General features: G+C 47.1%; 1 protein-coding gene and 1 non-coding gene across 6 annotated transcripts in view; both read right to left on the bottom strand.

Annotated features, from left to right (window-relative positions):
- The window catches only part of abr (ABR activator of RhoGEF and GTPase), a 110,578-nt gene that overhangs the window by 2,973 nt on the left and 84,207 nt on the right, over window positions 1–23,398 (bottom strand). For 4 of the 5 annotated variants that reach the window (XM_030362556.1, XM_030362557.1, XM_030362558.1 and 1 more), the window contains 6 exons: window positions 3,809–3,868; window positions 3,208–3,317; window positions 2,670–2,809; window positions 1,726–1,860; window positions 740–845; window positions 220–373 (listed from right to left, as the gene is read on the bottom strand). In XM_030362556.1, coding sequence (XP_030218416.1) covers window positions 220–373; window positions 740–845; window positions 1,726–1,860; window positions 2,670–2,809; window positions 3,208–3,317; window positions 3,809–3,868 — 705 coding nt within the window. Of the gene's footprint in view, window positions 1–219; window positions 374–739; window positions 846–1,725; window positions 1,861–2,669; window positions 2,810–3,207; window positions 3,318–3,808; window positions 3,869–12,051; window positions 12,842–23,398 lie in introns of those variants that run through there. The other variant, XM_030362560.1, reaches the window with a different exon arrangement.
- On the bottom strand, window positions 7,140–7,212 carry trnav-aac (transfer RNA valine (anticodon AAC)). The gene has a single exon. It is a non-coding gene; the product is annotated as a tRNA-Val (tRNA).

The following is a 23,398-nucleotide window of genomic DNA, read 5'->3' on the forward strand; positions in this document are numbered from 1 at the left end:
GACATCCCGGAAAGATTTGCCAAGAACATTCAATATTAACCCCAAAATATTCTATATCTATATCCAAGTCCAAGATCTATGATCATTTCCATTTCAGTACGAACACAGTTCCAACATGTCTTTCCAACTTGTTCCTACCGAAAGGCATTGGAATGTAATTCAACACACATGCCATACCCCCCGCAACACACACACACACACACGCACACGCGGCTGTACCTGTGCCATGACGTCGTGGGACCAGATGTCGGAGGCGGTGGTGATGCTCAGGGTCTTGGCGATCTCGGACTCGGAGGGCCGGAGCAGGGTGGGGCCGAACACGGTGGCCAGGTTGTGCAGGGACATCTTGTTGATGGGCTCCTTCTCTGCCACCCTACAGCAGCAGCAGCAGCAGCAGCAACAACCACTTAGAACCCAGCGGGAGGCAAGGCCGGACAGGGGTAACACTACCCCCTGGACGTGGTTTCACTACCCTTTGGACGTGTCCGTGTGAGTTTCTGTGTGTGTGTGTGTGTGCGTCTGTGTGTGTTGATTTGTGTGTGTGTTGATGTGTGTGTGCGTGTGTGTTGATGTGTGTGTGGATGTGTGAGTTTGTGTGTTGATGTGTGTATATCAGTGTCCATGTGTGTATGTGTCCATGCGTGTATGTGTATGGGTCCGTGTCCGTGTGTGTGTGCGTGTGCGTGTGTGTGTGTATCCGTGTCCATGTGTGTATATGTACGTGTGCATGTGTGTGTACCTCTTGAGGTGTTCCAGCAGGATGAGGAAGGTGATGAGGTTGGGGTCCGGCAGAGATCGCAGCAGGTGCATCATGCAGTTCTCCTTGGCTGCGGGGTCGGAGAGAGCTGTGGGAAGAGAGACAGACAGTGAGGCTGTTGATACAAATCAGTCCCTTCACAGCCGCCTACTCTGGACCCCCGAGGAACTCAACTCTATGCTCATCCAGTGGGACCTTCCATTCATTTGGCATGTAGATGAGCAGGCATCTGCATAATTAAACATTATGCAGATTTTCTTCTGACCCCTGCTCTTTGACCACGGTGGCTTCTGCCAATCACCGTGGAGCATTAAAGGTCAAAACATCAATATGCTTATTCCACAATCGATCCATCGGTGGACGTTAAAAGCAAAACAAGGTCTGAGCCCATAGATTTTTTTTCCTCATACCCTGAGCGAAGGCCCAGTGGACACCGAGCTCAAACCGGCAACTGCTTACGGCGGCAGAAAATAAACCACCAAATCACTATGGTGTGACTATAGCATCTAAAGTACGGTGCGAGACAATCTAAAAACACCTCTTCTTGCACTTCTTTGCTCAATGCTCTCTCTCGGTGTGTGTCCATGTGTATGTGTGCGTGTGTGTGTCTGCGTGTGTGTGTTTCTGCGTGTGCACGTGTGAGTGTGTGTCTGCGTGTGTGCGTGTGTCTGCGTCTCGGCGTGAGTGTGTGTCTGTTACAGAATGGGTTAGAGGAAACCCGGTGCCTCACCTACGCCCTCCATGAAGGCGGGGTAGAGGCGGTCGTGGTGTGTGTGTGTGTGTGCCTGTGTGTGTGTGTGTGTGTGTGTGTGTGTGTGTATGTGTATGTGTATGTGTGTGTGTGTGTGTGTGTGTGTGTGTGTGCGCTGGTCTCACCGATGCCCTCCATGAAGGCGGGGTAGAGGCGGTCGTGGTGTGTATGTGTATGTGTATGTGTGTGTGTGTGTGTGTGTGTGCGCTGGTCTCACCGATGCCCTCCATGAAGGCGGGGTAGAGGCGGTCAGTGAGCAGCGGCTCGGGCAGCTCCCGGAAGTACAGCTTGAGCGTGCCGGCGATGGCGTTGATGTCCATGTCGCTGAGCATCACCAGGATGTCTTTGGTATCTGGAGGACGGAGGGAGACCACAACAGGAGATCAGGAACCCCGATCAGAGCAGCAGCAGAGGGACTCTGGAGCGTTTGGGGTCACAACCGTCACTGAGATTGACTGAGATTGAGTGAGCGAGAACACAGCTTCTCTCTCTCCCTCCCTCCCTCCCTCCCTCCCTCCCTCCCTCCCTCCCTCTCTCCCTCTCTCCCTCTCTCTCTCTCTCTCTCTCTCTCTCTCTCTCTCTCTCTCTCTCTCTCCTCCAGCAGTGATGTCATGGAAAGTCACCGGGAGCAACGCGGACGCAAGCGCAGCTCCTTATGCGCGCGTCTTCCCAAAATCTCAGCGTACTGTGTGAGTTGGACTGCCTGTGTGTGTTCGTGCTCTTGAGCGGGTCGGTGGCTGGGAGTGAAGTTAGAAAGCCCAGCTGACAGCTGGAGCCCCTCACATCCCCCTTGGGAGCGGGGCAGGCCCTTTCCCATAAACCTGAGGGCTAAGAGGTCCCCACTGTGTGGGCCAACCAGCATGAGCTGGAGAGGCAAACAGAGAGAGAGAGAGAGAGAGAGGAATGTGTGTGTGTGTCTCTGTGTGTGTGCGTGTGTCTCTCTGTGTGTACGTGATCTCTCTGTGTGAGTCTCTCTGTGTGTATGTTCGTCTCTGTGTGTGTGTGTCTTTCTCTTTTTGTGTGTCCCTCTCCCTCTCCCTCTCTAGGTCCAGGTGCTGCTGTACTATCTGCAGCACCCCCCAATCTTCTTCGCGGAGCTCACTGCGTGCGTGCGTGCGTGCGTGCGTGCGTGCGTGCGTGCGTGCGTGCGTGCGGCCTTACTGGTATCAAACGCTGCTTTGAGGGTCTGGATGTCCGTGGCCACCCCAGAGATCCGGTAGATCCCCACCTCGTCGATGCCCCTCTTCTCCACCTCCTCAATGCACTGGCGGACGATGTAAGGCACCTTGGAGCGTTCCCGTCTGCAGGGAGTACGGAGGACAGTGGGCAAAGGCATCGGCTTAATATCGACTTCTGACAGATACTGTAAAGACAGCAGGTGGCGTTCAGAGGCTGAAGTTTGAACACGGAAGGCTTTGGCTAGGATACAACATGGATCACTACGTGGGTTCTTCTTCGATAAAGGTGTGTATGTGATGTGTCAAGCTTGCTAATGCTAATACTTTTTGTATTCTAATGAATTATGGAAGACCAAGAAACGAGAATCGTAGCATTGAGTAGGACATTTTAAGCCTGACATTTTTCTTTGCAATTAACCATTTGGAAGCTACGTCCAATGAGTGAATCTAAGTACTTTGGTACACCAAAGCTTCTGTGTCCTTTTTGTTTTTGGTCGAGGAAACCTGGGCAGTTGTCGTACTTTGTCACCACATTGATTTTGACTCCAAAGACTCCGCTCTGTTTCTTGGACGGTGTCCTCTTTAAGCTCAGGTCCCGACTCGTGAACTTCATGGAGAACTCCACTTTGATCTGTTGAAACAAACAAAGCATATATAAACTACAACTCCCCAAACACAGGGACAGACAGGCAAACAGATAGACAGACTGAGATCAACATGCAGACATGAATAGACTGCACAGTTTTACATCATCTCTGGATACTAAGGATAGCGGTTCAATGAATCCAATTTTATGAAAGCAGTCATGTGAAAACTGTAAACCAACGGCTTTTCTCCACAGGTTATACCATTAACATAGATATGGTACACAATTCAAAAATGAGGTAACAATGGAAATTTACGTTAGATTAATGTGCGTTAAAGCAACAGCAGCACGTCGGGCCAGATGTTTGACCTCCTCATAACACGTGGTGTTAAGTGCTGATAAGTGTTGGCCTGCCTTTAAACCCTGCCCCAACCAGAACACACGTCTACACTGCAGTACACCGCAAGTCAGCATGACAGTCAGCCACCTTAATGGGCTGTTGAAGCACAAGCGTGTCTTGATGAGAGCCACCTTACCCCATTCATCTCTATGACGTCCATGTGCCAGTTCTTTGACTGCACTGTCGTGGGGTCCAGCTGAGGATGAGGAAAAGAGAGAGACAGATGCACAGAGAGAGAGAGAGAATATAAACAAGTAAGAGTTAATGACCTGCTATTAGAAAGTAATTCCATGACCACCATTAGGTGATGTGTGTGATCTAATTACTCTCCTTCAAAACAAATGGACCATCACAGAAGGAAGCCTAATCTAAGGTTGAAGCCTGCTGGCTTCATCCCTCGATCTGCTAAAAGGTAAACTTCCACTACAGCATGGTGCCTCAGCAGACCAGGTCTGTCCTGCACTGTCAGACTATAAATGTATTTAACGATCACTAGCACTTCACCAACGCACATCATTAGATCCTTAAGTCGTTGGGTACGTTTTTGTTATCGACAGGCACACAGGCACACCAACAAACAAACACACACAGAAGGAAATTCCTACTGGCCTATTTTTAAAAGGCCTAGAAAACAAAATGTCCCGGGAATCTTTTTTTCTTTTTGGTTTCCGTCCAATTCCCAGGAATAAATCAGATCCCAAATAACTGAGGCCTTCATTAGGAGAGGAAATGAAAGTATTTGGGTAGTACTACGCCGCCATCGAACACGTAGCTGTGCCCTGTACGAGTTGTCCCGTTGCCAAAGAAACATCTGGACACATTCCCAGTCCCCAGGACTTATGTTCGTTTGAGCTAAACAAAGCTCATCTTTCACACTCAATCAAACGCTCTCCTTCTTTCCAAGATAGCGCCGAGAGGTTTATAAAAGTATGCCGCATGGCTGTGCACTGATGATATGATGCTGGTTTCAGAAAGACTGGCTGCCTTCAGGGGTAGATGTGCTTGGATTAAAAGGATGGTAGGAAAAACAAGAGACCAAAATAGCCCTTAATAAATAGCAGGTTTTTCCCCACACACACGACCATAAGAGAGCAGCGTTAAGTGTTTGCTAAATCACTCAAAATACGACAAAAATAATGCTAGGGGTGCTCTGATAAGTCAAAAATAGACTCAGGCTTGTCATATAGTGGCTCAGCCTTCACATTATTACTACTGGGCTGTCAAAGTGGGGTTTGCCCTTCCCATGGCCCTCTGGGAAAAGGCGTCCAGAGAGCTTACATTCAGCCGCACTGACTGGCCTGGTCTACTCTTTTACTGAGGGCCGTCTTTCCAGTTGGCATGGTGCCTCTGCCCACTAATGCCCACCTTAGCTGATTTTTTTTAACAGGCTGATTCAGCTGCTGACTGGGGTATCACCACCATCCACATTACACTGTTGTCATTACCGCTCCCCATGACTACACCGAGAAATTATGGGAAGCTGGCGGCGTGTGCAAGGCCAGCATACCTCTCTGCCATCTCTCACTGTCGACGTTATTAGAATGTGGCCCATTAAAACTTAGTGCGCCTAATTCATTGGCTCGTAAAACAAGAAAAGAAAAGGGAGCATAAGGGATCGGTTTCTCACACTGCTTTTATTGTGAAGGCCTACCCTCCCTCCTCCTCTTGTGCTCCTTGAAGTTCACGAAGGGCTATGTTGGGCTGTGTTCTGCATTGCCAAGAAGGAAAAACCATAAAAGGGCGCAACTCCAAAAGATGAGACCTCTTGTGGGCTTGATGAAAAATAAATAGCGGTAAAATAAGAGTTTCAAGCAGGATTGTAGCAATATAATTCCAATATAATATCAATCCATTAATACATAGATCCTACAAAAACACATTTTACGCTCTCCTTTCTTGGGACTGTTGTTTGGACAGTTGTGAGTGATAGGAAGTGCTCTGGGACAATTCAATCTTCACCTATGACGGTCAGGCAGGATATGCCTAATAGAAATAGGCTGACACATGACATGGGTAAAGGAAATTATTTTGAACGTGGACATGTGAACTATTGTGAGAGAGCAGGAAGCAAGAAGAAAAGAAGAAAGAGGCTAACACGGGACAGATTTCAGTTAACTCCAACCCATTCATCTTTGATATTGATCCAAAGCAAAGAAAATAGGACTAGCTTCCTCTTTGAAAACAGATTGGGACTAAAAACAAGGGCATGTGTTTATGTGACTGCTGTTTGCAAAAACCAAAAAGGAAATTTGACTGGAGGAGCTGGATACTAGGGAATTCCTTAAGGAGTAGATGGTTCTGATTAGGAAACCTTTAAAGATTCTCAAAGCTATCTGTAAATGGTTATCTGTCAAGACTACCATTCCTCCCTTAAATCATTAAAGATGGCCCATGTCCAGCATCAACAACATTAAATCATTCACTTATTGAAGACCTTTGCAGGTAATTGATTTTTCCACCATTTAGCAATGTATGGGTGCACACCTAGGCTCCCTTTCTGCATCTACATGTGCATGCGGAAGACATACAGAGACAAAAAGGGAAATGAAAAGACTAAAAGGGAAAAGGAAAGAGTAGAAGGAGAAAAGGGAGCAGCATTTTTTTTTTATTAAACCTACCCCATGCTAACTTTTTTCACTGCAGCCAACACTTGTGGTCCTAATTCAATTTTTTTGTGGTTTTGTTCTCGACAGAAAAAAAGTGATTTATAGACCCTGGTTAGATTGAGTCATGAATGAATGGGGTTTGTTATTCAGAGATCAACTTGAAAATAGTTGTGCAAACTGGCTGCATTGAGAAGGATACATTGTGCTGCTTTAAGTTAACTTCTAAGGTGCCCTCAATTCCCTTTCTCTCACACATCCAACGCCCCCCTTCCTGTCCTGTCCTCCTCCTCCTCTCTATCGTAGTATACAGCAGAGCAGGAGGAATGCGGCGATGTGGACGCCACATGTAACTAGATCCGTCGGCTTTGCACAGTTGGCTACATTGCCCAATCCACACTTCCAAACTAGCCAGGTTTGTGACCGACCAAACTAGTGAGGAGAAGTAAGACCGCTTGAATCGAACCACACACTCCTTGAACACACTGTGTCAGGGCTGCCCCTGACTTAAGGGACAGAGATAAGCAGATTAGACCCTTAATCGTGTATTGCCACCATGTGGTGAAGCAAAGAGATCAGACAGATTTGTTAATTGTAGATTTAAGTTCAGATTCATCCAGTAAACAGGAGGATTTTTTGAAGGATTGGCCAACATTACCTCTCCTGCCATTGTTCTTCTACTTTCCAATACCTGACATTACAGGTAGGACAATCATTCTGGTTGACAGAGGCATAGAACAGTACAATATTGTTCCCACTTTGAAGCAAAGATGGGCGTGTTGGGAAACCATTACGCGGGAACTGGCCTGCCACTATCTCAGTCGTACATGACGTGTGTCACCGCAGTGTAGGGGGAAAAGGAGCTGTTCCCGCCCGGTTTCGAACCGAGGACCTTTCGCGTGTTAGGCGAACGTGATAACCACTACACTACGGGAACTGGCTGCAAATACACCCAGACCATACGGAAAGAACTGAGCCACACAGCCTGCCATCTGTGGCACGTCATTCATCTGGGCCCCTGACCTATTAAAAGGTTGTGACAGAGGGAAGGGAAGCCAACTAATTTCGTACTGCCAGCCATGATTCCCACAGTATTCCCTTATCCAGGACTATTATATTTGCATAATGACTTGTGGTGAATATCCTTAACGAATCCCTTTATCGATTTATTTATTCTCTTGGATCCAAAGAAACAGAGACATGATTCACACGCACGCACGCACGCACGCACACACACACACACACACACACACACACACACACACACACACACACACACACACACACACACACACACACACACACACACACACACACACACACACACACACACGATCAGTTATCCTGACTCGGTGTGCGTTTCATTTCAAAGAAAAAACATGATTGGTCTTTGTTTACATCGTTAGTTTGATTGAATATTGCATTGGTATTTTTAGGATTAAGGAAATTGTAGAATCGCAATGAACGTCGCTCATGCCTTGAAAGGCTTTAGAAATAAAATCCTACTACACTTGATAAAGCAATTATCTTTGTTCTCAGACCTTTTGAAATAATTATTAAAAAGGCAAATTTTTGTCATTTTCTTTAGAGGCCCATCCATTCTGTTTTACATTACATTTCAACATCTGCTAACTGGCAGATTAAATATTCATCCAGAAAAGGAAAGCTTTACTTCAGTTCTTCAATTAGAAACGTGGCTTGGTTTAAGACAGATTACAATGGAATCCATGGGTCTATTGATGCAGAAACTGTTTTTCCCCTCAAACTGACATATTCATGTGTGGCTCCACAATGCCTATTTTTAGACAAAACAAGGCATAATGTTTACCCATGAATTACTAATAGGGCATTTATGACTAAGCAGCGACTAATGCTACTGTAGACATGCAGGGTCTTCTCACTACGTTGCCATGCGCCTATTGAGTCATTCCCTCATTTGAGCCAATCAGAAAGAGTTTACAGACTCAAGCATTCCGATTGGCCCATCGCTACAGGCCATTTTATTGAAATATGTTCTTTCACCCCATATAGAGTCCATAACTGCAATGTACCAGCTCACATTGGTGGACTTATGCAACATAGCCCTTCCTCATTCTATCTTCAGGCCAGCATGAGTAATATCGCTGGTACAAAGTGTACCAGAAAATGTGACCTCCTTGAAGAAAACAGCAAACTATTGCTTAAATGTCCCGAATTCACACCGAAAGGTTATTTTTACGCAACTATGACCTAATTGTCCTGCAAATGAACTGTACGGACTTACTGCCACCTCCTTTTAGCTTAACAAGCTATATCTGTGTTTTATTACTCAGGGATGGTTCTGGGATGACCCCACTGCTCTCGCGGGATCTTATGTTTTCCTTTACTGGTCTGTTTGCTGGGAACAAGACATAGTTTTAAGAGAGTCAATTACATAACTGTTTCAGGGCCACATATAACACATTAGATCATCTGAACAATGCATGGACCGATGGGAGTCCCTGAAGTAATACAGTGGTGGAAACAATGTTATAGTTGTGCAGCCTGCAGCATTCCCTTTGTGTAGAAACAATGGTCGGTTTCGATGAGGATGACTCAATGTGGCCCAGGGGGTAAACCACACCAGTGGCCAGCAGCCTGCAACACTAATTTGAGGATTTATACTGGGACGCCCCCCTGCTGAGATTAAATACAGCATGCTGGTCCTCAGTGTTCAGCCGGGGGCGACTGGGTTGGACCCAGGGTGGAGGAGGAGGAGCTCCATTCTGGGTCCCCGACACTCCCAAACCAATGAGGTCTACTGACCTCCCAGTCCCCACCTCTTAGAGCTTATCAACCAATCAGAGGCCCGTGAAGAAGATGGATCGAGTTCAATAACGTCGTGTGTCCCGGGGCTGTGGGGACATTAAAGATTTATGGGGGCTATAAAGAGCCGCCATTATGGGACCTGCCGGCATTTTAGGTGGCCGGGAGGATGACCCTTAATACCTCATCTGCACCAATCAACACACTCGGATGGCTCCGCCTAGCTGGGCTACGGTGTTATCAGGGATGGGCAAATGGGAATTTGGGGGAAGGGAGGAATAAAAGGGTTGCAGCTCAATCCCTTTGACGGCTTAGCTGGTTGCACAATTACATTGTTCTTCCCCCCCCCCATCCCATCACTAAGCCAGCCAGAGTTTTAAATAATGACGACGAAAACACCGGCCAGGGAACCCACTCGTATCACTGAGTAGAACATAATGTCAAACCAAAGGGGAAAAATGAAAAAAAGTCTAGACTATTAAGTAGGTGTTTCATCATAATCATCGATTGCGGAGACATAAAGTACATTAGCTCTCCGGTTCCAGACAAATTAGGTGTTCTTCACTCGTGTTCGCGTTTCCCCCCCCCCCCCCGTTCCTCATCATCTCACACCGTCTTAATTAGCTGCTCTCGGCTGACAACGGGAAAACAAGTCCCCAGTGTGTCTGCATCATACCGCCTGCATCCCGTGCAACGCGAACACTGCAATCATGGAACACGGCCTGGTGCTCGGTTCAACACAAACATGACCATAAGCCCCGGCTACAGTAGGCTTTGCTCAACCCTGCCCTCAGCCCTTCCAGGGGAGCGAAACTATGGTCCACAGGAACACAGGGTTGAATGAGAGTGCGGGGAGTGGGGCCCATCGAGGCCGCATTGCTTATACATTAATGGTTTGTATCATACCGGATAACCTCAGGTAGCAAGGTCACGCCTCTGTGGATCAAGGTATGGCGGTATGGGCGGGAGTCAGTATGTGCAAACAGCCCGGATCCGGAATGAATCAACCTCTTTGTGGGCTTGCAAGTGTGAAAGCAAACAACCCTTTGAGGTTAAGGGGGCAAGAGCAATTTAGAGAAAAGTGCTGAACAAGGCTTCCCTGTCTGAAGTTGACTATAGACAATGACAGCCTCCCCCTGATGTGAAGACCAAACCTTGAAACACACAGACACTTGTCTGGATTCATGGCCATGTGGTTGGAAAGGAATGCACAAATCAATACGGGTCTGGGATCAATGCAGTCGATTACGCAACGTGTGTACGTCTGTGTTGGCGTGCGGGATACCATATTAGAGAAATTTGCGGTTGGCCAACACCTAAGCTAAACAAGGTAATAGTGCTGAAGCAGACAAGCCCACCCTTCTACCAGGACTCCTGCTGGAGCTGTAGCCTTTAATAGTCTGAGCTATGTGCATAGAGGGCCGCATATAGCGAAGCCCATACATCAAAATAATGAGGAGGGTATGCCACATGAGAATGCTAAAACCCCCTCTACCCCCATAAAACTAATTAAATCAAAGAAAAACAGACCTGCATGGACCCATTAGCTTGCATGTTCAAGGTAAAGCACAGCCTTGTAGGAAATCAAGCCATGTTATCCCCCCCCCCCCCCCCCCACCCCCCCAACACCCCAAACCACCCTTCTAAAGGCACAGAAATAGCATGCGGAAGATGAGTCCCTTTTCATACACCCACGCATGAATTGCAATGCAGAAAATCAAACTGATGCACACGACATGCCTTGAAAACCAAGACCCATGCATAGCTTAGGCATTGCGTGCGTATGTCTGTGTTCTTCAATCAGGGAGCATAACCTGAAACTGGATTATTCATGCAAGTCGTTGAGTTAAGTGGCAAAGAGAACGCTTTAAAAACCCTTAACCGACTGCCAAACTGCAATTTTTCAAGGAATATGAATGTCCCCGTGATCATATGAAACAACAATCTGGCCATTTTCACAGGTTTGCCAAATCAAACAAAAAGGAATACCTTGTTTCACTGCAATTTCCTAGGAGGAGGATACTTAACTAGGTCAAAATGTAAAATCCCCTCACCCTACTCTTCCCCCAACACAGACAATACAAGGCTCAGCACTGTGCACACAAAAAGGAAAGGCATTAACTGGATAGAGTCCTCAAGAGGATGTGCCATCCACAATGGCAGTTAATTAGAGAAGGAAGGAGAAAAATGGTTACAGTGAGAGAAATGCCAAGGGGGCATTAGATCAGTCGAGTCAGAGAGTGCTATTCTCTGAATTCCCAGCAGGAGGGGAGAGAGAGGGGGGTAGCATCGCGCACAAAGCTCCATTAATGAAACCAGAAGAGAGTGAACACTATTGTTTCAACATCTCTTCATGTTAACAGTGAAAAAGTATAAATGAGATGGATGGAAACGAACCAGCAGTGACCAGACGTCGTATACACACAGCGATACAAAGTCCTACAAACATGAATAACGACTCACAAATTGCGGTATTGGCGTAATATCCCTCAAGGTATAGATTGACACACCAATGTGAAGGTGTCCATTTCCAATCCTCATTTCTTTATCTTAGTCTGTAGAATATATTATATACATAAAGGGTCAGCCATAACCACAATAATCACAACAATGTTCCGGGTCTCCTAACATATGGTAAGGAAGTGTGGATGAAGCGCGGCTTACAACAGGGTCACTAACACCTGTCAGCCTGGAACAATGCACCAAAAGAACGAGCTGGGGGGGGGAGGAGACGACGACAGCCAACACATGGCTACCCTGGGGGGGGGGGGGGTTAGGAGGGGAAACACAGTGCCATGAATGGGAGTCAAGCAGATGGCCGTGACACGTTGAAACACAGAAAGACCCACAAGCGAGGGTCAGAAAATAAATAAAAAGGAATCCAAAAAGTTGAAAGGGATAGGAAAAAAGCTTTTGTGTAAGTGAGAGTGGCGAGTGGAATCGTGTGTGTGTGTGCGTGTGTGTGTTTTTGTGCGTGTGCCTAGCTAGGGACCTTTTGTCTCAGCAGCTTGCTGCGGACCCGACCCCACAGCTTGGCACCCGTGTTGGGGAGCTTCTTGCTGAGCACGGGGGTCTGCTGCTGCTGCTGCTGCGTTGGTGGAGGCGGAGGGGGGAAGAGAGGCTGCGGAGAGCCGTCCGGACGCTGCCGGCTCTGCTCCAGGCAGCAGTGGTTCTCCAGCCGCTCGCACACCGTGTTCAAGTTCACGTCCGGCGCCAGGATGTCGGTCATCCTGCCGGCACGTCTGCGATTGTTGTTGATGTTGTTGTTGTTGTTGTGGTTGTTAGTTTTTTCTGTTGTCGTCTCCTCGGCAGGAGAGAGTGGGAGGGTAGGTTGGATGAATAAGTAGAGATCCCGATTGGAAAAACCACGAAACAAAATGCTGTCCACGAAAATGAAAAATAAAATAACTCAAAAATCAAATATCAAACGCACAAAAGCAGGGAGCTGTTCTGTTGGATAAAGAGATCACTCAAGTCCAGCGTTCGCTTCAGTGGAACGGAACGACAAAGAGCAGATGACAACCGTGGGAAAATTAAGAAATTGAATCTTCGAGGGTGCGAGAAGATGGGAGAACACTCCTGCCATGCTTCCCCTCCTGAATGAAGCCTGGGTAATTCCACCTCACGGAGACTCTGTTTGCTTTGGCTCTGTAGTCAGCTGCCCACATCTCCCTTTGCCTCCACGCGCTGAACTCCGGCACAAACGAGAGAGACACAGGACACACAGCGCTAGAGCGAGGGCTGAAGTGTATGTGAGAGGGGGAGAGAGAGAGGGAGGGGGAGAGAGAGAGAGAGAGAGAGAGAGAGAGAGAGAGAGAGAGAGAGAGAGAAAGAGAGAGAGAGAATGACTTCGCCTAAGCCTCAGACCCTGCTTGCTGCTCCAGATGTGAAAGACACACCTCCAAGAGAGAGAGAGGAATGAAGGAGGGGTTGGCGGAAGAGAGGCAGCAACGAGAGAAAGAGAGAGAGAGAGAGAGAGAGAGTGTGAGAGAGAGACTAAGAGCGTGAGAGAAAGAGACAGACATTAAATTCAATTGGATGAGAAAGGGAGGGAGGGGGGGGGGGGGGGGGGGAAAGAATGAGAGAGAGCACCAGTGAGTGGGAGGGGCTGAATTCAAACGATTGCTGTCTCTTTACTCATTGCCCTGACCCTTGTGAGTTTTTCCCAGAGTCAGTCCCTAAACATAGGAATCAAGCAAAACAAAAAGGGGAGAGGGAGTAAGATGGATATTTTATCTATCGCTCCCTTTTTGTCTTGGAGAAAATAAAAACTAAAAAGACTAGGGATGTCCGATATTGGCTTTTTTGCCGATATCCGATATGCGATATTGTCCAACTCTAAATTTTCGATTCCGATATCAGCCGATACCGATGTCGATATTTGGGTTATTTATTTTTCCTCAAACCTAATTTAGGTAACATTACATATCGCCTGTTGTGGAATTAACACAACATGCTTAATGTTATTGTGATGCCCCACTGGATGCATTCTTGAATGCAACAAGGCTTTCCAAATGTTAACATTGTCTGTGCAAAATAAGAAAAATACTTCAACTTAATTTAAGGGAAAAGTGCCATGTTTATTTTTTTTTTTTAATGGTCTCAGACAACAGTTTGGATTACACTCTCCCTGAGATAATCTTGACAATGCCCACAACCAATAGGGCAAACTTGACTTCACAAATGATAAAACATTGTACCTGAACAACTATGTGCAACATAGCAGTATGTTTCTTTAACTAAAACTCAATAACCTTAATTGAATAAATGCACAAATATGAGTCAATTACAATGTGCACTGTACTGCACAATTTTGAAAACATTTATTTGAGCTATAAAAAAAAATAAAAAAAAATTAAAATCGGTTTTAAGGCAAAAAAAATCCGATACCGATATTGACCGATATTACATTTTTATGCTAATATCGGGCCGATAATATCGGTGGGCCGATAATATCGGACATCTCTAAAAAAGACCATTATCATCTGTGTATGTGTGAGAAAAGAGACAATCACTGGTGGTATGGTGGTGGAATCACTTATAGAACATTACTTGTATTACCGCTGTGTCCCACAGTTTAATTAGCTCATCACTTTGCTACATATAAAGAAACTGACGAGCAAGCCGTGGCATTTCAGCAGTTTTCCGTTAACCTGAACAACGGACTAGGTTGTTATTGCAAAGTAAATGATCCAGTAACGGAGCATCAGCCCCTTTGGTCCTGAAGCTGAACAGCTGTGCACCTCTTGCTCCACCAGAGTCGGCCATTAGTCTCCTAGATGTGTTCACTGGAGGCCGGTTTACGGACTGTAAGCAACCTCCCTGGGGTAGTGCTGTGGAACGCGGCCAGCTGTCCTTTATTTCCTGCAGTCCAGGCATAAAACAAGGGGGAAAACGGGGTCCTTTTGTGTTGTCCGCCGGGGCATCAGGTTCACAGATTAACCAGGGAGCAGAATGGCGTCGAGCCACAACAACGGAGAAAGTGGGCACATCTCACGCCGTAGGCCCCGGGCCCAATTGGCCTGGCTCATACTTTTCCTATTATCCTTGGTCCTTTAGGTCGGGAAAGAAGGAACGTCAAGGGTATTGAATGACACTTTTAGGATTGGACATGGCCAGAGCGGGGGGGGGCAGAAGAGGACTGGCTAGGCCAGGGTCTTTGACTCCCAGCAGGTTCTGGTTTTGGTTCACCGATACCCAGTGTCCACCAGTAGGTCATCCCTCCCTGACAGCTCATTAACGATTGGAAAAAAACGTTGATGTCACCGCTGATGAAATCGTCCGCTGAAGACGAGGATCAACAGCAGTGTTTGTAGACTTTACACCTACTGAGTTAGTGGATCGATTGAATGCAGAGGTTGTGACGGCAAAAGGAGGAGTGCCTCTTGGTTTGAGTAGAGACAACGAAACCGCGGCGGGACACTCGATCAAACTTGTCAGATGCGCTGCTGTAAAATAATGCCTGGGAGCCATCTGATGTTTGGAGACGGAATTCACCAGAACCCAGAGAACCACAACGACAGAAATATGTAACTTCACCCCAGCACAAAGAAGTGTTTCTGTCTCGCGGGTGAGGGATTGGTTTGGTTTGGTTTGGGGTTTCGGTGGATGATAGAGGAGAAACACATTTTTAGTCAAAGCTCAGTGAAGAGACGAAACACAAAGAGAGACAGTTGAGGCATAGGAAGTGGTGAGAAATGTGGAAAGTGGAAAAAAAAATAACACCACTTGAAATCTTGGGAAGGTTTGAATGGCCTTGCTCAAACACTCCTGTACAGGACAAAAGGATTGTTTTGTTCCTGCGAGCCTCCTCCTTACACCATCTGCTCCTCCACCTCCTCCTCTTGTCCCTCCTTATTGCTCCATCACCCCCCACTCCTCTCTCTCCTGTTGCTAGATCTTTCTTTTGAGGACTTTAGGGTCCCTTCACAGTTGTACGAATTCCACTGTTCCTTTTCGCCATTAGCATTCAATCCGGCAGCAATCCCTGTGCGCGCGAGTGTGTGTGTGTGTGTGTGTGTGTGTGTGTGTGTGTGTGTGTGTGTGTGTGTGTGTGTGTGTGTGCGTGTCTATGAAGTCCTCACGTGAACACAGATTACCCCCGTGTGTTTGTGCACACACCTCTTCTGCATAAGGGGTTAATACTGTTCACTCAGAAGTCCAGTCACATCAGGAAGTCCTCCAAAGATGCCAGAACCCACACAAACACACACAAGCAACCGCACACACACACATTCCTTTTCTCCTGTCTCTCTCTCTCTTTTCTCTCCCTCAATGTCTCCAGCTCTCCCTCACAGCCTCTATCTCTTTATACATAGCCAGTGTGGAGAGACAGAGCGAATCTCGATTTATATTCAAATGCAAGAAAGCGTTTAGCTGGTTGCTCTTAAAAGGCCCATCTCTCTGGATGACGGGTCAGGGCATGAACGTCACACACCATCTCCGTCCACCCTTGCTGAAGAGAAAACATAGTCCAATCAATGGATACAATAACTCTTCTCGGGAACGGTTGCACAAAGGGCCATTTTTTCGAACCCCTATGCCGGCTACACACGGTGTCTCCCGTCATTGTACGGTGGAGCTGATATTCAGGACCGAGGCCAGCTGGCTGACTGCCAGCTGCTGCACTACCTTCCACCTCCAAGAGGTAAACCGAAACCCCTCTACCTCCACATCCCTCAGTAGGTGGAGGTTGACCTAAACCCCACTACCTCCACATCCCTCAGTAGGTGGAGGTTGACCTAAACCCCACTACCTCCACATCCCTCAGTAGGTGGAGGTTGACCGAAACCCCTCTACCTCCACATCCCTCAGTAGGTGGAGGTTGACCGAAACCCCTCTACCTCCACATCCCTCAGTAAGTGGAGGTGGACCTAAACCCCTCTACCTCCACATCCCTCAGTAGGTGGAGGTTGACCGAAACCCCTCTACCTCCACATCCCTCAGTAAGTGGAGGTGGACCTAAACCCCTCTACCTCCACATCCCTCAGTAGGTGGAGGTTGACCGAAACCCCTCTACCTCCACATCCCTCAGTAGGTGGAGGTTGACCTAAACCCCTCTACCTCCACATCCCTCAGTAGGTGGAGGTTGACCTGAACCCCTCTACCTCCACATCCCTCAGTAGGTGGAGGTTGACCTAAACCCCTCTACCTCCACATCCCTCAGTAGGTGGAGGTTGACCTGAACCCCTCTCCCTCCACATCCCCCCAAAAGGTGGAGGTTTACTTAAACACCCCCACAACCCTCATATATGTGGGGGGTATAAATGTTTGGGTCAGGACGTATCAGAGGCAGGCGGCATGTTGAAGACCTCTTCTCTTGGCTCCTTATTGAAGGCCGCTTCCATCAGGAGCCAAAATAAGTGGTCTTCAAATCTCAGACACTGTGCGCTCCGAGATAAGTTTCTGATAGCGACGAGATGGCTTGTGATGTCAAGGGCCAATGGAATTAGCTTTGTGGGATTTGGGGTTTATTATGCACGTTGTGCGGAGAAAGGGCAGATAAATGGGCGATTAGGGAGTCTGTCTCAGTCTAGTCTGATGATAATGGGCATCTTGGTCTATCGGTGTCGGTAAGAGATATCAAATAAAAAACGGAATCGGGTGAGAGAGGGGAGGAGGGGAGGTTTTTTTGAGGAGAGGGGTATACCAAGCTGTAAAAATCAACCACTTAGTATTTTCATAGCTTCCCTGGATGGGAAGCATGAGACATACAACTCCCGCGTCATTTCGAAGAAAGGATTTTTTGGGAAAACACGGTTTTGGGAAACAGGCAAACGATGCATAGTGATAAGGAGCTTAAGGCATGTTGGACGGGTATTTTTAGTAACAACCACAACAAAAAATAGGGACTATTAAGGCAGTTATGCTTGAAAGTGTGAATTGGATAAAGAGATCAGGACTCTATTTTTGTTATAAAATATTAATTAAAATCTATTTGTCACAATGTTTTCCCATGAAATAATCGTTGTTATTATACAAACATCAGGATATAAGTAGTTTAACGTAATTTGGCCATCGTCTCCTTCCTCCACAAAATGTACAAAGACAAAGACATTGATTTTTTTTTATAGATGTTCATAGATTGTTTGGTAGATTTTTTCTGTCTGTTAGAGTGTATATTCAGTTTCTAATTTCAGCATATATTTTCTTTTACAAAAACATAAATAAGCTCAACTATAGTTCTACTAGTGGTGTGCTACACACTAACGCTCACTCACCAAACAAAAATGAGTTTTTTTTTTCCATCTTCCCACCTGTCTGAGTCTAGCCTGATAAAAGAAAAAACAGTCCACCTTTCATCGCCTCTACACTCACTACACAGGCTCTTGTTTTCTGCTGGGGCCTTTTAGATCCATATCCATCAGAGACGGCCCCATTTTGAACTATAAACCGGGAAGTCACCGACATGCACGCTCCCCACATAGACGCACACAGATGCGCATGCAACGACACATAAGTGACGCTGAACGGAGCATGCCCTCGCAGCATCGCAACGGCCTATCGAAGGGTTCCTATGGGGATCGGTCATCTGAAGTTCAATGCCTCATGGCACATTGAGTCATATGCATGCACACGCAAACACACACATGCCCACGCGCACACACACACACACACACACACACACACGCCCACGCACCAACACACACACACACACACACACACGCCCACGCACCCACACACACACACACACCCCACTAACCTAGTCTTCAACCTCGATCCGGTCACGCTACCATCTAGTTTATTCATCAGGACACGTCTCTGTACAGCCATGCATGTTAACCTATAGCGGGGGGAGCTTCAGCTGCACATGCATTTGACAGCCCGACAGTTGCCCCCCTCACCCACTGCGGGGAAAACAGTCCCACCCACTGCTTCCTACTCATGACCCAGTTTACCCATAAGAGGACTTCAAATGAGAACACCAAGACAGGAATTATGCGGCGAGGCGAGTGTCTGCTTAGCACATTTCTAATTGGATCGCCTGTTGTGAGAGAATGTATCGAATGTTAACAAGAGAATAGGTGAGAGGAGCTTTACAGGTAGCAACGTCAGTCTGTGAGAACGTCATCGGACCCCCGTAAGAGGCAGCATGGCTGATCTCAAAGGGTTACTGACAGACAGACAGACAGACAGACAGACAGACAGACAGACAGACAGACAGACAGACAGACAGACAGACATTTATGGAGACAGAAAAAGAAGGCGAGAGAGCAAGATGCAGAGAAAGAGAACGAGGAAGACGGAGAGTGAGAGAGACTAAGACAGGGGGTAAGATTCAGGGACTATTTTCTATGCTGAACCATTTCTGAGGGATTTGTCTCATCCTTGACACGTGTCATGATGCTGTTGACTCTAGGTTCTCATGGGGATTCAACCCCAGTCCTCTAAAGCCAAGGCTTCCCAGGCTGGCATTCACACACACACACACACACACACACACACACACACACACACACACACACACACACACACACACACACACACACACACACACACACACACACACACACCCTCAGAGATTAATTAACAATCTATGTGGCAGCTGCTGCATTCCTCTGGGAATACAGAAGGCCTTGGGATGCATGTCTTACTAGGGAAGGCGGAGCTGTTTACCCGTTGCTCTTTGCAAATGCCACAGGTTTGTGCCTCAGTCAGTCGAGACACGAGATGAAAGTAAGAGTTGCAGGGACATTAGACTCAAATTAAAAATATTCAGATTTCATAATAATATAATGAGCAATTCTATTTCATTTCTAGCTCAGTGGCCATTACTAAGTTATTTGTTCACATTTTTGGGAGGAACATTTTCAGCATTTTCAAAAACATTCCCAACTATCATAATTCGCTTGGCTCCCAAATTAATGAATAAACAATTTCCACAAAGAAGATTGCAATGGAGAGCCGTCTATCTGAGATCCCCACCTTCTGAAAGACCCCATGATACCTCTGTCGGTCACGGGCGGGGCACTGAAAACCACCTGCCTATTGATAGGCTCCAACGTCTCCTCCAGGTGCTTCCAGACCAGCGGAGAAAACATGACTACGGTCGTTGCTTTTAAATGGATCTGCTTAATGGCGCGTTACTAGAATGCTGCACCGTTCAAAAGCAGTACATGCAACCTTCTCCACGATCAACTGAGTCATTTTCTTCTGAATGAATAAGAGATAAGGAGAATAAATTACGAAGGAATGAAACACCACGATAAAAGAGAAAGACACTCTAAATGACGGAGCTTATTTTATACTGAGCGGCGCCACTGTTTGTGTGTGTGTGTGTGTGTGTGTGTTTGTGTGTGTGGAGAAAATTCAGCTATGAGTTCTCAGTAGCTGATAAAATCTTGCATTAATAAAATTCATCACTTGTACACACACACACACACACACACACACACACACACACACACACACACACACACACACACACACACACACACACACACACACACACACACACACACACACACTTTAGCTAAAGATGGACGAGGTTGTTGAGCAGGAATCCTTGACCTGTTCGGATCATGGCGAGTGAGGGAGCAAGAGAGATGGGGGTAAAGGAGGGGTTACTCTAACTAGAGTTGAAACCTTGGGGTGCAGCAGGGGTGCATAGAGTGAGATGGGTGGGGGTGAGCGCGCCGAGTCCCTTTGCTGCCTTAAGGATTAATCTCTGCTTCCCTTTCATCTCAAGCAGCAGGGGGCCATATTATTAAGCACGAGAGAAACAAGACGAGAGAGAGTCGTAGTAAGAGATGGAGTTTGCGGGGTTATCGTTATCGGCCTGTTTGTACAGTAGCATAGTGGTGCAGGGCGTGGCTCGTGTTTCGTCCCGGCTTTTGGTCCAGATGTACCTGTGTTCACGTGACGGGTACGACCAAGGGAAGACACCAGCACATCATGGCGTGCTGCAATTTGTCCTTTTGAAAAAGAATCTACGCGTTTGGATACGGTTAGATTAGACGAACAGCTACAGTCCGTGCAAAGACCTGCATTTCGTCCGAGGTGACACAGGGACACACTGCCGTCTTCGTCTGTAACTTCTTAAGCTAGCGTAGCAGTTTACCAACAGTCGACGGTCTGTGTTTTTAAGCGTGTGTTTAATGCGTGTGTTTAAGACTGGAAGGTCCCATGTGCAGTATCTAAGCTCCGGTGACCTAGTTAGCGAGGAGGAGAGGAATGCCGCGCTCCTCTGAATTATTCAATCCGAGGCTAGCCGGGGTTAGCCACCTGCAGCACAACACAGACTGTGGTGTGAACGTGCGACTTGACACCAACACTATATTCAACCTCGAAATTAGCATTTATGCTAAATTTGAATTAAAGTGATAAACAACAAAACCCAACCTTAATGTCTGGAAAATGTTAAAACTGGTGCATAAACAGTATGATGCTCACAGGCCCGAAAAACAGGGTCAAAGTAAACTCATGGTCATCTTCACTCGGGACAACGCTAGGATCGGTTTCTCTGTATTTCTAACCAGTCGAAAACTCCATCGATCGCCATCTCCCTAAACACCCACTGCCCACTGCCGCGGCCAGCCCCCAGCCCGATAACCAATGAAAAACCTGTTAAACCCAATCAGTGGAAGGTCAACACCCCATCAGAAGGTGAATAAGCCATCGCTGAGACCCGCTGAGGAGCCATCTACCCATCGGTGGGGGAAAATCAATGGTGCCGCCCCCAGCTATGGAGCTAGGGATTCGGGGGGTGGTGTGGTCGTTCCAGGGGTGACAGAGTGGATTTGTATTACAGAAGATCACAAACAAACTCAACAAAATAAAACCTTTAGCCGGACGGCTGATGCCGTCTACGGCCTTTTCGACACACAGACACACACACACACACACACACACACACACACACACACACACACACACACACACACACACACACACACACACACACACACACACACACACACACACACACACACACACACACACAGCTCTTTCTCTGGTGTTATTGCCCCCTGGATCCTTTTCCCTGCCTCTCCGTTTCTCTCCCCTCTCCCCTCCATTCAGCCCCGTGGATAAAGAGGTGCAATTGGAAAGCAAACGGCCCCACTGTTTACGACGGAGGATCGATGGAGAGCAGCTAATGGGGGGATTAGCGAGGAGACAGCAGCAAGGGGCTGGTCTTTGTCTCCTGTGGTGCTGTGTTGTGCTGGTTACGCTCAAAGACGCACTGGGGTTGGACGGTGGCTGACCCGGCCTGATCCCAGCCGAGCTCCGCATCAAAACAAGCTTTAGAGCATACAGAGAAGAGTAGGCAGGTGTGGAGGTGTTGGGGAAAAAACATGAGGAGATCAACGAGACGAAAACACTGCAGCGGACGAAACACTAACACAACTCCCCTTTTTTCGGGGGCCGCATGAGGATGACTCACCTTGGATTATGTCATCCTAAACACTTTGGAAATCAAAGCCATTTAGGCTCGCCACGGCCACGGCGCGCCTCGCTCAAAAGCTCCCACTCTGCTCTTTGAAGGTAGAACTGCGTTTGGCCTCGGCTGTCTCACTCCCCCGCTACATCAACATATCCGTGTCCTGTAGGGGACCTGTTTTTTTTATATGTGGTGTTTTGGTAATGTTAGTCAGAAGATCTCAGGACTGGTGGTTATGCAACAAACAGCTTTGGGCAAGGTGCACAGATAAGCTTATTTTAAATGGACAGTGTTACAAGAAGCAGAACAAAACAATGACATTGAACACTTCTGTTGCATGGGGTTCATCTTCTTTGACGGTAGAACCACTTTTTCCCTTAATAGTGTCCATTTGTATACACATTTACTCATTGACTTAATGGTTTAATGGAGTGGCTTACCTAACACTTAATGGCAGACAAATCCTGATCCACCAATGGTGAGCAGCCAACTCAATGTGGGAAATGTTTGCACGTTTCGACAAGGCCCATAAACGGAGAAGCGGTAAAAACTATCATGGCTGTTCTAGTGGGTTCAAGAGGTCAATCTGCCACTGACAAAGGGAGGTCATTGCTTCTATAGGGCTCTAAAAGGAAAGTGCCACTTTCTTATGCTTAACCAAATTTTGCTCTGTCAAAAGCAAAATCTACCAAAACTGACATCCCTACCTAGTCATGACACCAACAACACAGTGAAAAGGAAACCACCACAAAAGGAAAAGCACTGCGGCATTAAGCTTTTTTCTACAACACTCCACAGACAGCCGTTGCTGAATCAACTATAGCAAACATCTCAGAGGAAATGCGTGGTTGCAGAAGTTGACAACAGTTGCCCAGGGTAACCGGCTGCAGTGGCAGAGTTGAACACAACTGCAGTAGACGCTGTTGGAGTAGCTGCTCTGCTCATTACAAACGCAAACAACTAGAAACGCGATCCCAGCGGAGCACGCATCAAATCTGGACAGACAGCCCTTGCAGGGCGGGAAGGCGCTCTCAGATAGTCACAGAAAGCTCACAACACCAGCGGACAAGACGCTGTGTGCATGGGGCCCCCCTGACAGGAAACGGACGGCCCTGAGAGAGGAAGTCATAATGCCGGATCAAAAAGCCTGTCATTGACACACAGGCCTGCCATAGTAACTGCGTAATGTGAGGGAAAGTAATGTTCTTCAAACTGTGCACACGCTGATAACAGTCTTTTTGATGTGCACTTCTGGAAAGGGTTTCTTGCCACATGTAGGGTATCAAATTACACTACGAACTGGCCGCAACTCAGCAGTCGTCAGACTAATTAGCCCCGTTGCTGCTGTGTAGATACAGATGTAACATACAGATGTAACATACACAACCTTTCCCACAGGCACCACCTGGGCAAGGGACATAAAATACAATACACATTAAAGAAAAAAATCAGAGCGAAA

Source organism: Gadus morhua, chromosome 7, assembly GCF_902167405.1.
Source record: "Gadus morhua chromosome 7, gadMor3.0, whole genome shotgun sequence".
NCBI classification, from domain to species: Eukaryota; Metazoa; Chordata; class Actinopteri; order Gadiformes; family Gadidae; genus Gadus; species Gadus morhua.